The following is a 14,675-nucleotide window of genomic DNA, read 5'->3' on the forward strand; positions in this document are numbered from 1 at the left end:
ATGTGCTAACACACACTCAAGTTTACCCTAAGGAATGACTATAAACTGCTATTATGCTCATACACAAGGTAAAATTGCCCCCAGTTCTAGTGCCGTAATAGTATTTTTAACAAAAATATTTTTTTTTTTCCTCAACCAGACCAATGTAGATCAAAAAGTACTTACAGAGCAAGTGTCTTGAAGAACGATATACCGGAATCTAATATTTCCCTCTGCTTTGATATCTAAGTCATTTGCCCCTTTGAGAACCACAGCTTTTTTGAGGTTCTTAGCTTGATCATCCATGTATCCTACACTGTTTTTACAGATGTAAGTAATGTTCTGGGAGGCTTCTTTTGACAAGAGGCGCAAGAAAGTCATCTGAGTAATGGCTGTATTAGGTGACTGGTGGTCTCCATAAGCAAACTAGAAAAACAAAGAGTCTTTGTCATACACAAGACTGAAGTGTTTCATAATGCCTTACACATGTATAGATAAATATATAAATTGATTTCAGATAAATCAATTTTGAAGAGTATTACTTTAATTATTGTCATAAAGCAAGCCATTCTACCTGTACATCTAAACATATCTTAAAATGTCTATGAATACTCAAAAGAACCTCTGTCCTTACTAACCCAAAGGGTAATGAAACCAATAATAACAATAATTCACCAGAACAAGCATAAGTATTTTTAAATCTGCTTCAATCATGTATCAAAAATAACTCATTATTTTTATTGCTAATTATAATAAAAATTAGGAATTAACTAGTAGTATAAAATCTTTTTACCCCAACTATTACATAATTGTAGGAAATACATATGAAAAGTTTTCCATGAGCTAACAAAATAAATAATCAAAAAATTTTTTCTAAAGACTCTTTCCTACTCACCTTCTACTTTGAGCTTTGGTTTCAGCACTCCCATTTGAGGGTTTTATTTTACATATTGTATTAGCTAAATTACATTTCAACTATTTATATTTAAAATTTAAAATTTTGTGCTCATTAAATAATGATAGATACTAGCTTATCTTGTATACACCCATAATGTTCTCATATAATGTTTATTCTGAACATGATTTCTAGGAAAAGGTCAGAAGCAGAAGTGAGAAGAAAATTTCAATTAGGCTGCCATAAAGAAATGCAATATGAAATATTCACATTGCAATAGGCAGTGGCAAGGCCAGAGAGTTTCTGAATACCAGACCATGACAGAAACAGGGTAGACTGGGAGTCAGAAAAATATCAATAGACTTCATAACATTACAAAGATGCCTTAAGTTTAAATAATATTAAAAATTTTACAAAATGATTCAATTATTTAAACATTATTATAGCAGTTATCTAATATTAATTTACCATCTATCCCATAGTATAAGACCCTAAACTAAGAATTTTATATCCACATGGAAACTATAAGATAAACATTATCACCCTTACTTTAAGCTAGCAAAACTGAGTCTCCAAAAAGTTGGGTGACTTTATAAGGCCCCAAAGTCAGTACGAGATCCTGGTGAGGTAACCAGGTCTCCTGAAGCCGAATATACAGAAATCACTGTTTATCAACTGTGGCAAGATCCCTTCTAGTACACTCCACAGTCCATGTCACATACATTAGAGGAATTTACAGTAAAAATAATTACTTTTCTATATTTCATCAATGAGAAAATTTTTAATTCAAAATTTTTTTTTTTTTTTTTTTTTTGAGACGGAGTCTTGCTCTGTGCCCCAGGCTGGAGTGCAGTAGCGCGATCTCCGCTCACTGCAAGCTCCGCCCCCCTGGGTTCACGCCATTCTCCTGCCTCAGCCTCCGGAGTAGCTGGGACTACAGGCACCGCCACCTCACCCGGCTAATTTTCTTGTATTTTTAGTAGAGACGGGTTTCACCGTGTTAGCCAGGATGGTCTCAATCTCCTGACCTCGTGATCCGCCCGTCTCGGCCTCCCAAAGTGCTGGGATTACAGGCTTGAGCCACCGCGCCCGGCCTAATTCAAAATTTTTGTTAACTTGACTCATAGCAAAACCTTGTTTATGCAATGGTATTACAATTGTAACTAATGAGAATATATCACTTCAAAATAAACATGGCAAAATAAGCCTGGTTAAAAAAAATAGCAAAGTCCTAAATAAATCAAAAATATGTAATAAGTAGTAAAAAGTAAAGAATACAATTTTAAGTAAGCATATTAAATTACCTGAGACCCTCTGTTCATATCAAGACCATACCAAACAGGCTTATTGTCAGGAGATTTACTGGCCCACCAGGTTTTACGTGGTACACTGGATGGGTTTGCTGAAATACATGTTTCTCCTGTTTCCATGTTGCAGTAAACTTTGATTGCATCTTCAACAGAGCCTTGGTTAGGATCAATCCAGTATTCACCTATTTTTCAAAATAGAAATTTTACTAAATAAAGGCAATCTCAATCACGATTATAAGTTTCCAAAAAAATTAACAGAGGGTTTGAAAATATATACTCACTGATTAAGGATTATTTTAAACAAGAGCACCCCTTAAGAAAAAAGTAACTGTTATGCATTGGGGGCCTTTCTACATTCCAGTCGCTATTGTAAGGCGCTTTACCAAACCATGCACTTAAGGCTCAAAACATCCATGTGAAGAAGTATCATTACTCCCATTTTACAGATGAGAAAACAATACTGAAAAGAGACAATCTACACAGTAAGTGGCTTTGCCAAAATAGATGTGTTCCCAATATTTTAAAGCAAATTAGAATTAGAGTGTAATAAAATAATCTAAATAATGTAATACAATAATGTAAAATAATGTAACATCAAAACCATGAGTCAAGTGAATAAATGAGTTGAATTACAATTAGAATGCTATGAATCATTTCATTGGCTCTTTTTAAAATTAATTTTCTCATATATAAGAGATTCTTAAAACAGGAAATACCAAGGCAGTGCTTGGTGGTAGGCATACAGTCAAATATACAATTTAATATGCATTTGCATATATGGATGTGTGTATATATACATATTTGTGTGTATATTATATAAATAGTATGTGAGAATTGCACTTTAAATGAAATGAAAGTGCCAGAATGTAATATACAGAGTTATAAAATTGCCCTTTCTTCGATGATAATAATTTTAGCTATTCCTGTCAATGTCATTTCAAAGTTAACTTAAATTCTTAAGCACTTTGTAGCTCATTTGTCTCCTGTGACTTAGGATCCCTCTTCTCTAGGTCGTATTGGATTGATTAAAATGACAGAATAAGGTAAACTTTAAGCCTGGTACATGCAACTAGGGCAGAACAACTATTTGATTCCAAAATGTCTTGGAACCTCATAATAATATAATACCACCAGCAGATATTCCAGAAGTATGACTCACAGAACATTAAACTACATGAAAGGAATTACATATTTAAATAAATTTGGGAAATATATGCTTGATGATCCAACAATATGTTAACATTAAGACACTGACAGGTCATGTAAGTAAATAAACATTTTGAACAATACTTAACCAATTATTTTCCACATTTCCACGAAATGCTTTTACTCCACAAAAATATCAATATTTTAAGATTTCTGGATGGAAATGGAACTACCATCATGAAACTGGATTATTAATAGGATATATCATCTATTATAGTACTTTTTTTAAAAAAAAGTTAACTTTTATTTTAGATACAAGGGGTACCTGTGCAGATTTGTTACATGGGAATATTGTACGATGCGGAGGTTTGGGGTTCAGATCCTATCACCCAGGTAGTGAACATAGTATCCAATAGGTAATTTCTCAACCCTTGCTCCCATCCACACTCTCCCCACTGCAGTGGCCTGCAGTGTTTATGGTGTCATATTTATGTCCATGTGTGCTCATTAGCTCTTACTTATAAATGAGAACATGCGATATTTGGCTTTCTGTTCCTGCATTAATTTGCTTTGGATTATGGTTTCCCACTGCATTCATGTTGCTGCAAAGGACGTGATTTCATTCTTTTTTATGGCCACATAATGTTCCATCATATGTATGTACCACATTTCCTTTATCGAATCTACCACTGATGGGCATCTGCGTCAATTTCATGTCTTTGCTATTGTGAATAGCACAGTGATGAATATACGAATTCATAGGTCGTTTTGATAGAATGATTTATTTTCCTTTGGTATAAACCCAGTAACAAGATTGTTAGGTCAAATGGCAGCTCTGCTTTAAGTTCTTTGAGAACTCTCCAGACTGCTTTCCACAGTGGCTGAACTAATTTACATTCCCACCAATAAGTGTATAAGCATTCCCCTTTATCCAAAGCCTTGTCAGCATCTGTTGTTTGGTGACTTTTTTTTTTTTTTTTTTTTTTTTTTTTTTTTGAGACAGAGTCTCGCTCTCTCGTTCAGGCAGTGGCAGGATCTCGACTCACTGCAAGCTCCGCCTCGCGGGTTCACGCTATTCTCCTGCCTCAGTCTCCCGAGTAGTTGGGACTACAGGCATCCGCCACCACGCCCGGCTAATTTTTTACATTTTTACTAGAGACGGGGTTTCACCGTGTTAGCCAGGATGGTCTCCATCTCCTGACCTCGTGATCCACACGCCTGGGCCTCCCAAAGAGCTGGGATTACAGGCGTGAGCCACTGCGCCCAGCCTGTTTTGTGACTTTTTAATGACAGCCATTCTGACTCATGCGAGATGGTATCTCATTGTGACTTTCATTTTCATTTATCCGATAATTAGTGATGCTGCGCATTTTTTTTCATGTTTTCACAAAATTGACTGTTTCCACCATTAAATTATAAGCTCCATGATATGTTTACTATTTTTATCTCAAATCTATCACTAAGTAGAAAGTCAGTAACACATTTTGGAATGCAGTTGAGAATAAAACAAACAGAAACAATGGGTTTTGCTCAAATGGGCTGCTGTCTACTCACCACTCTGCTTTGCGGAATGGCAAAGCTTTAGGTCATCACATGTGCGGGCTGGGTGCTTTTTCGAGCCATCGGGGCTGCGCATGGTTTCAATCTGACTACTGAGTGACTTCAGGGTAGCATGAACCCCTGGGTCCGTTTTGTTTTTGTCATCAGGCGCCGCCTGGTCTTCAGTAAACTCAGGAAGTGGATCTGACATGCTCTCATCATAGTGTCCCATGATATCCCCAAGAGCAGCTGTAAGGTGGCCAGGAGGACCCGGGGGGCCAGGTGGGCCAGGCTCACCAGGAGGGCCCTAATCAAAAAGAAATTGGAAAGACATTTAACACATTGTTTTGGTTTTACTTAACTGGTAGAACTTGGTGCATAGGGAGTTCCAATGAGACACTCCAATTTGACAGTAAAGGGAGATCTATGACTTGTGCCCTTTTGTAACTAGATGGGGGTGGTCTAACAGGCTGTAACATTCAAGGATGAGAAATGATGCCTAACCATTTTTCAGGCAACATATCTTCAAGTCAGCATCCAAGATAAAGAAAGATCAAAGCGCACAATATTTGCTTAGGTGTTTACCTTGAAGATACAACATATTTTCTGTTAATAGCATGGAGATAAGTGTGTTCATTTGCAAACTATTTTGGTCAAGGTACAACCAACATGTTTTAAAAGTATTTTTGGACAGAAGCTGAACAAAGGATGCAGGGGAATAGTGGCTGCTGGTGCTATAAGATCACATGTCAATAACAAGAAAATACCCACAAGAAACACCCACAAGAGAATTATTCTCCTACTTCTAAAGGAGAGGGAGAGACACACCGGAAGTCCTTTTATGTGCATTAATTACTATACGGATAAAAATTATCTGCTTAAGCAAAATTGAAGAAATAGTCTTGGCTTTTAGAGACAGGGTCTTGCTACTATGTTGCCCAGGTTGGATTCAAACTACTGGGCTCAAGCAATCCTCCTGCCTTCACCTCCTGAATAGCTAGAATTACAGGTATGTGCCAGGGTGCCCAGTTTTCCTTAGCCTTTTAAATCACATAAATAAGGAGCCCACCTGCCTTTTTTTTTTTTTTTTTTTTTTGCCAAATAAGATACACTGAAATGAGAGGGAGATAAGCACAAAAAGTGGCAGAGACTACGAAATGGATCCTCTCTATTAATTCCCTTCTGCACTTCCCCAAGGAAGAACTCAGCAACTTGAAAGAATCAGGTGACAACCTGAAGAGACACATAGCCCACATCTCATATAGAGAGTAAGATCTGGGAGCAAGAACTCTCCAGAAGGCTGGAGTTCTACCATTGGCTCTGCCACTTGTTATATGGCTCCAGACAAGTTGCTTTCACCTTCAGTGCCAATGTTTCCTCACTCTCAAAGGGCTGTTACATAATCTTTTTTTCTTTCTGTCTCTAAGGTCATATATTGAGTCCATGCAGTCCTTTATACTAATTTCAGGAGAAAAGACTTTTTTGATATATATCAAGGACCACTGAATCACAAAATAAAGTCAATCAACAGCCACATAAGCCAAAGGTATTCCAATTCTCTAGCTGTTTCCCATTCAGAGTTAGAGAAACAAATGAATAGAAAACATTTCTCTTGTCCATAGGAAATATAAGACTATTTGATCCACATAAGAAATAAATATCCAGCTTAACAGTATTGCTATGAAGGGCAAAGGAAAAGTAAGGAAGAGAAGGTTAAGAAGACCAACAAGGAAGAAACACCAGAGAGAGAAGCATAAGCTCATATACAAACATGCACATGAGTACACTTGTGCATGGAAGATGTATGAAGATGTTTTCCAGACTGAGAAGCAAGAATCTAACTAACACAGTATACAGCTTTGTATCATCCTCAAGTCAACACTACTGAAACTTTTTAACAAAAAGTTTTAATCGAAGTCCTCCCTGAATGTTGTTTTCAATGGAGAAAAACTTCAATTTCATACTCTTCATTGTCCAGCATTTTTATGGCGTTTTCATGAAGTAATAACTATACTTCACAGACATTTAAAATATTGCCCTTGAGAGCAAATCAACATTTTCATCACTTTAATTATAAATACAATTATAACTTGTTCTTTGCTCTTATTAGTATCACATTGTGCTCATGTCTGGGTAGGCTGGACTCTGATTTTATGTGCTCTAACGTATCTGTATTAAAATACTTGAAATGGTTACTTATACAAACTCTTGTGTGACTTCTAAGTTTGTTTTCAGGGTCCCTTAAGTCTCTGTCAATCAGGCTGCACAGACATTTCTTGGATAGAATCTGAGCTATTGAAATGAATAGCATTTCTTGCATGTAAACCCTTGTGACTTTACCTCAGGTCCTGCTTCTCCTACACTGCCTCGTACACCTGGAGGTCCAATTGGCCCAAGTGGCCCAGGGTTTCCTTCTTTACCCGAAGGACCAACTGGGCCTGGAGGACCCTGCAAGAAACAAAGACCGCAGTTTAGATTCTGTGAAGAAAAAAATGTTACAATGCCTTTTTACATATGGAGCTGGTACAGTGATTTCTAAGACTCATTTTCTTACTGATTAATAAATGAACTTCTGGTACTTTGTAACATTTATGATTTCATGACATAGGAATTTTCCATCATCCATGCATGGTAAAAGACAAATATGAGTTTACATCTTTAATGGGCTAGTCATCTACTTTTATTGGTAGTAACTTTCATTAAACCTCACATATTGTAAACTTAGAAATTCAATTAACTTGAAAGAAGAAAATGACAGAAGTTGGAGTGTTTTAGTGAAATTTTTGTGCTTATGCCTCAGAATATCATCATGGACTATTATTCTCAATTTTATGTAGGATTTTTTACACTGTATTTAGATGCACCAGAATTGCTTTGAATTATTTTTTCTAATTTTTTCTACAAAATGTTTTCTATTTTCCTAAATAATTACATACATCACTTGTCTTATGACATCAATGACTTATTACAAGCAACATTAATACTAATGGAGAATTTCTAAAAGTTTCAAATATTGGCTTCATTTTATTATTTACTTCCAAATTAGCCTTATGTAAACTACTTCTGAGGAATTATCACAATTACTTAAATGACAAAATATATTCAGCCTCAAAATCTGTCTCCACTTCATAGTAAATCCTATTATACCATCTTAAAAATTGAAAGTTTAACAGAAATTTTAATTAACACAATGTAACAAAATGAACTAACAGAGGAATATATCCAAACCCTAGGTAAGAAATTTTAATGCTGGCCCATGAGGTAATATATCATGTTTCATAACATTTCTACTTAAAATTAATTGCTAAATAGCTTGTCTCATATGTGTGTTGCCAACCTCAGAGATGAGCCAACTCCAGCTTCAATAACATGAAAATGATACTCAAGCATTAGCAGTACATCAACAAAGGCATTATTATTTACACCTGCAACTTACTACTTTTTGTTACTTACTCTTGGACCAAACGGTCCAGGGATTCCAGCACTTCCTTGTTCACCATTTGGACCCTAAGTAGGAATACAATAAAAAATGTTGCCAAAATATTTGGATCCTGCATTGTGCCATTCTCAAAAATGTGCTATCATTGACTTTAGCAGCATAAACTACTTTGATTAAGTCTTCAATCTCTGCAATGTCTACATGAGTTGACCAATTTGTTAAAGACATATCTGTAGGAGTAACAGTGCCTATAGCTTTTGCTGTATTTCTCCCCTACAAAATTATAGCTTATTATTGGCAATTACCACTTGTTATTCATCAAGATATTCTTTGAACTGAAAAGAAAATACAAACATATCCACCTATTTTATAGGCAGATAAATGTTCATGTCAAGATACCCGTGTATTTTCAACTGGAGGGCAGAACAACACTTAAAGGAATAACTTACAGGAGGGCCAGGAAGACCCTGAAGACCAGTAAAGCCTCTGTGGCCCTTCTGACCTCTGTCGCCTCGGTCTCCATGATCACCTTTGTCACCACGAGGTCCTTGGGGTCCCTAGAAATAGAGATACGGCATGAAAATTACTTGCTACATATTATTGTTGAGACTACAATTTACTAAAATTTTGCTTTTTATAATTGTATTTACTACAATTTTGAACATGGTATTTTATATGGTTACTTATCTAAATAGTATTAGACCTAGAAATGTCTGTTTATTTTTCCCAAAGAATGGTAGGTGATCACTGAAAAAAGATACATAACAATAGTTTTCTAAATATTCATTTTTAAATGTTTATCTTACATTCATACTACAATTAGATATTTTTGTTTGATCTAGCCTATCTGAAATGTTTTTTAAAGATTATGTTTCACAGATTTAGTTGATATTATATATAAAAATATTGCCACCATATATAGATTCTTTTAAATTAAAACATTTCATACTTGCCATGTGTAACAATGAAATGATTTTAAATTTACATATGCAAATAAACTAGCTGGATATGACAGTTGCAACTATATTAAGAAATTGGCAAAAACTTGTTTGAACAAATTAAACAGAAATATCATCTTTAAGCCACTTTCCTCTAAAGAACAAAGCAACTCTAAGTTATCCCATATCTGCAACATCTGTAACCAAATCCAGTGATCTTGACGCTGAGAAACTACAAAGAAAGCCATAGCTAAGGATCTTATTTTGGGATAGAAGCTACACCCAGAGAAGAGGTGAAAATTATCTGATCAATCTCAGATGTTTTGTTATTGTTGTTAGTGGTGTTGGTTTGGTTTTGTTTCAAGTCCTGGGAAATTAAAAACAGCTCCAGGGAATCAGTGGTTCATAGTAAACTGACAAGTGACATAGAGTCATCTACTATAGAACTGGCTTCTGTTGCTTTTAGTGTTTTCCCAAAAGAGAATTGGATCCCTATTTATCTGATTTTGGAAGATGACTGCAATCAGCAAATCAATTGGCTCTCAGGTTAATTTTTCCCTTATTGTTTTGATTTTGAATTTATATTTCCTAATTATCATACAGTATAGGAACCCATTTATAATAAAAATAAGATGATTTCAGTAGCTTTTATATATTTTATATAACAATGTAAATTTAAATACTATCAAAATCAGCCTGAAGTTTTTCATAATGTTCGAAAGGTTCTTTTATTTGGGGGATGACCCAAAGTTTCATCATTAAAAATAAACTACATCAGAAGCCACCTATTTGAATTATTAACTACAATGTATTTATTCACAGAAAACAAAATTACAATGTTTCTATAACTGTTCACTTGACATGCATGCAACAATTAAATATTCGCCGGTCAAGCTCAAATTAAAGCTTAGAATTATTTAATAATATGGCCATGATTTTAAAAGTATAATTGTTCTTTTTGAGAATAGACATTGATTTACCTGATGGGCATGAAAAAGCATGTGACCTATTAGATTGCACATTGGATGATTCATTCATGGTAAGACATCTACATAATAATGTTAACCTGAAAGTGACTGATTTCAAATAGCACAAAGATCAGAACATAGAAAGAAAAATCTAGTTGAAAATGAAACATAATATTTGAATAGTGCTTTTCAAGTTTACAGAGAGCTTTCAAATCCATTTTCCTATGTAGTTTTTAGAATAGCTCAGAGAGAAATACACTATAATCCCTATTATTTTAGGAGAAATCTGTGACTTTAAAAGCCTCCATGATTATTGATAGAATTCATGGTTAAATTCAGAAGAATTGTGTTAAAATTATAAAAATAAACTCATATTATTTTAAAAAATAAGAGTAAACTCATATAATTTTTAATTAATATTTTTGTTCAAGCTTGAGGAATTTCACATTTTTCGGTTATGAATCTTATACTATATTTCTTTGGGAGTATATTTTATATAAGAAAACATTTTTTAAAAATACAAAAACAGAGAACTTACAGGTAATCCACGTTTCCCAGCTCGACCAGGTGGTCCTATAGGACCCCGAGAACCCTAAAAGAAATTTACAAAAAAAATTGGCATGTAAAAAAGATATTCACATATTATATAGATATAGGATGTCAAAAATATGTTTATAGTTGGATGCTTTTATATATATGTGAGTGTATGTGTATAGTCTTATGATTAATTAATTGAAATCAGGCAAATGTCTATCTGTAGATAAGACTGTGGTCACTATAACTTCAATGACACTTTTATGGTCAATTTTATTCATCGACTTCATTGAATAAGTATCACCTTAGTTGAATACAGTAAGACAATACTCATTTACATTTAACATGATGCATACTTATTACATTCTCAAACTACAGCATTTTCCCATGATGGAAGTCAAAGCATCAGTATCTTCTATTCCCTCTTAGAAATGAAATTTTGCCTTTCAGACTACGAAACATATACTAGTTCATAATTAGCTGTTTACCATTCATTATTTAGAGTTCTTAACAAAGTGCACATGTATGACTGCGTGTGTGTGCATATATGCAGCTTATAACATAGCATATGGGTGTGCAAAACTGTCAGTGTGAAACTGACTCCCTCCTTACCGGATCTCCTCTTTGTCCTGCATCTCCTGGAGCACCCACAGGGCCAGGAGTTCCAGGGGCACCCTGAGAGCCTGGCAGACCTGCAGGCCCAGGGTCTCCACGATCACCCTGTCAAGAGTAACCACGATATTATTTTTTAACATTTATTCTAAACAACAATATTCCATATGCTTATGTTATTCTTATAATATCAATAATAGGAAAAATATGCCCTTTAAAACTTATTTTTATTTATTATTTTACTTAACTATTTTACTTATATTTACTAATTAATAAATCAAATTGAAAAGAATAAAGTTATTTCCCCCTAATTTCAGGTCTCATCCTTTCCTTCACCTACTCCCTATTGCTTGCACAGTCAAGAGCATTGGGGTATAGGAGTGATCACCTCCAGAATTTATCATGTTTTCCAGAGCACCAATCTTTAAGCTGGAATATTGGTATACTTGGAATACACAAAGACTTTCCAAAGATTGTGAAAACAAAGAAAATTTTAAGGAAACCACCTTCCAGATTTTCCTCTCTATATGTATTCTTTCAGAAAACTAAATTTTGATTATCCTTCCTTACTTCCCCTAAATAATCCACCTTCTCCCGTTTTGCAAAAGAAAAGCAGAAATCATACCATCTGCAATCTTATTATGATTCAATGTCCCAAGGAATAAATACCTCTAGGCACTGAACTAAGGGACTTTTCCAGAATGCATAGTTTACTTGAGTATAAAGCTACGAAGGACTTGGAAAATAAAGAGGCTCCTTTTTATTTTATCCAGATGACACAATTATGACAAGGCTCCAAATATTACTTGTCTCCTTAAGAAGTCAGAGGTGAGATAAGCGTTATATGAACATGTCTAAACATAAATATTTGACTTGAAAAATGGAGTCAGACTATATTTTCTGACAAAAAAATTATCTTATTTGACTGATAAATTTATCAACCTAGATAAACTTTGGCAGTTAGGTTACAGAACGGACACATAATACATTGAATAAGCTAAACTGGCAACTTCAAGGTTTTGGAAAAAAAAAAAATACTTGCCCGGGCACGGTGGCTCACGCCTGTAATCTCAGCACTTTGGGAGGCCAAGGCAGGCGGATCACGAGGTCAAGAGATCGAGACCATCCTGGCCAATGTGGTGAAACCCCGTCTCTACTAAAAATACAAAAATGTGCTGGGTGTGGTGGCACGCACCTGCAGTCCCAGCTACTGGGGAGGGTGAGGCAGGAGAATCACTTGAACCCGGAAAGTGGAGGTTGCAGTGAGCCGAGATAGCATCACTGCACTCCAGCCTGGCAACAGAGCAAGACTCTGTCTCAAAAAAAAAAAAAAAAAATTACTTAAAGCACTTGTACATTTAGAGTTTACCAGGAATCACCTCCTTTGCAACTATTTAAACTTGCGATTTTAAAAAGGTGATGGCAACTTAAAATAAGTATAGAGATTTATAGATTTTCATAATTACTTCAGCAAAACCTTTGAAGATGGTTGACTATATAATATAAATTGACGAAGGAAAAAGCCCAAGATGCCAAGAGAATTTGCAGTCTGTGAATTACAGTAGATGAGCGTACTTTAGCCCAAGCTTTCTCCAAATCCTTTCTTCCCCTTTTTTTCAACATGAGGTTGAGTGTCTATCCTCTACTGGAGTCTTTAAACATGTCTTTTAATATACAAATGCCCAATGGCATATGTATTAATTATATTTAAAGCATTTGAAAACGGAGGTTCAGAAAATCTGCTTAAGATTACATAGCTAATTACTTAGGGAAACAATATTCCAAATCAAGTCTGACTGGCTCCAAAGCCCATTCTGCTACATGATGAGCTTTAATTACATCATAGCAGACTTTGGAGTGGGGAGTGATTTTGCCTTCAGTGACTGATCTCAGCAGCCTGAGACAATTGTGCAACTGCCAGAAGGGACTGGGGCTTCAGAGAAAGTTGAGGACATGTTCAGTTCAGCACATTCTAATTTAAAACACATCATGGAATATACAGTGTTTAAAAAGCCACATGGCTTATATTCTCATAGGGCATTCGCTTTAGATGGTGAGTGGAAAAATTTAGACATTACACAGCACTATTTTGGCTTTCATACTTTTGTTAATGAGTTTAAAAGTTGGAACACTTCATATATATCCTCATCCAAAGCCTTTATGTTGAACCAAAGATGGAATCAATTTTATCTTTCTGCTCTGAAAAAATACCATCTTAATTTGTTATATATTCAATATCATTTCATTTACAATATTTAAAAATCATGGCCTTACAGAAACAGTTGTTATTCAGAAAAATCAGAGGTGCATTGGAACTATCAGGAAAAATGATAGTTTTTAGTGTAAATTAAAAAGATTTCAGATTGGCATGACTTTAGATTTTATAATAAGTGAAATGGCTCTTACACGTTCTCCAACGGCACCATCTCGTCCTGGGGTACCATCATTGCCAGCTGGACCCTATAAAGAATAATGATTTGAAAAACTACTTAACTGAGTAATGAAAAAAATCTTCATTCCAATTGTCAGAAAAATGACAGCATGTTTTACACCTCTGTTTTATAAACTGTAAATTAGCATTTATGCAAATGTCAGCAGAAGAAAGGTTTCTACCTCTTTTTCATTATTTTGAATTACTGTAAAATTAACACATTCTTACTTAATCCACATTCTTCATTTATATTTCTTCTTTTGAAAAGTGAAAAATCTACAAATATTTTGAAATTGACAGCAATTACATTCTTGCCACTTTGTTTTGCTTGCATTACCAATGAAAGGTTTTTCTTACATTTGCTTCTTAAGATTATTCAAATAATAACCTTAAAGTTTTGAAATAAAATAACTGTGTTTCAATGATATTAAACTACTTTAAGAAATATATAGTCTTCCTTTTCTATTTTATTGTGATATTTTTCATAAACATGTCTTTACTATTTGATCAAAAATTGTTCCAAAAGCTATTGATTCTTTCAATAAAATGTTACATTAGCTGTTTGATGATTCACTACTTAAAACGCTGAACAGAGGATATTCCAACCTTTAACTTCTCAAATTGCCTATCAAACACTGATTTCCTCCCAAAAGTGCCTAAAGGAACATAATATCCATTACGTTACTTTATAGTGATATTTAAGTAAAATGATCTCTACTAACTTTGCCCTTTTTACAAGCTGGAATAGCTATATTAATCCTATCACCAAAAAACTTGGCAATTTTGATAAATATGCCATTACAAAATGAAATAACAACAAGGGGAAAGATGAATGGATGTGTCTTTTTTACCTTCAAAACAGTTTGGCAACAGCTTAAATGAAC

General features: G+C 34.6%; 1 protein-coding gene across 2 annotated transcripts in view; it reads right to left on the reverse strand.

Moving 5' to 3' along the window:
- Positions 1–14,675, reverse strand: part of COL5A2 (collagen type V alpha 2 chain) — a 72,902-nt gene that overhangs the window by 2,232 nt on the left and 55,995 nt on the right. For both annotated transcript variants that reach the window (XM_077957304.1, XM_015110521.3), the window contains 9 exons: positions 13,767–13,820; positions 11,361–11,468; positions 10,753–10,806; positions 8,758–8,865; positions 8,323–8,376; positions 7,210–7,317; positions 4,885–5,176; positions 2,179–2,366; positions 166–405 (listed from right to left, as the gene is read on the reverse strand). In XM_077957304.1, the coding sequence (XP_077813430.1) occupies positions 166–405; positions 2,179–2,366; positions 4,885–5,176; positions 7,210–7,317; positions 8,323–8,376; positions 8,758–8,865; positions 10,753–10,806; positions 11,361–11,468; positions 13,767–13,820 (1,206 nt within the window). The remainder of the gene's footprint in view (positions 1–165; positions 406–2,178; positions 2,367–4,884; positions 5,177–7,209; positions 7,318–8,322; positions 8,377–8,757; positions 8,866–10,752; positions 10,807–11,360; positions 11,469–13,766; positions 13,821–14,675) is intronic.

Source organism: Macaca mulatta, chromosome 12 (genome assembly GCF_049350105.2).
Source record: "Macaca mulatta isolate MMU2019108-1 chromosome 12, T2T-MMU8v2.0, whole genome shotgun sequence".
Lineage (NCBI taxonomy): Eukaryota > Metazoa > Chordata > Mammalia > Primates > Cercopithecidae > Macaca > Macaca mulatta.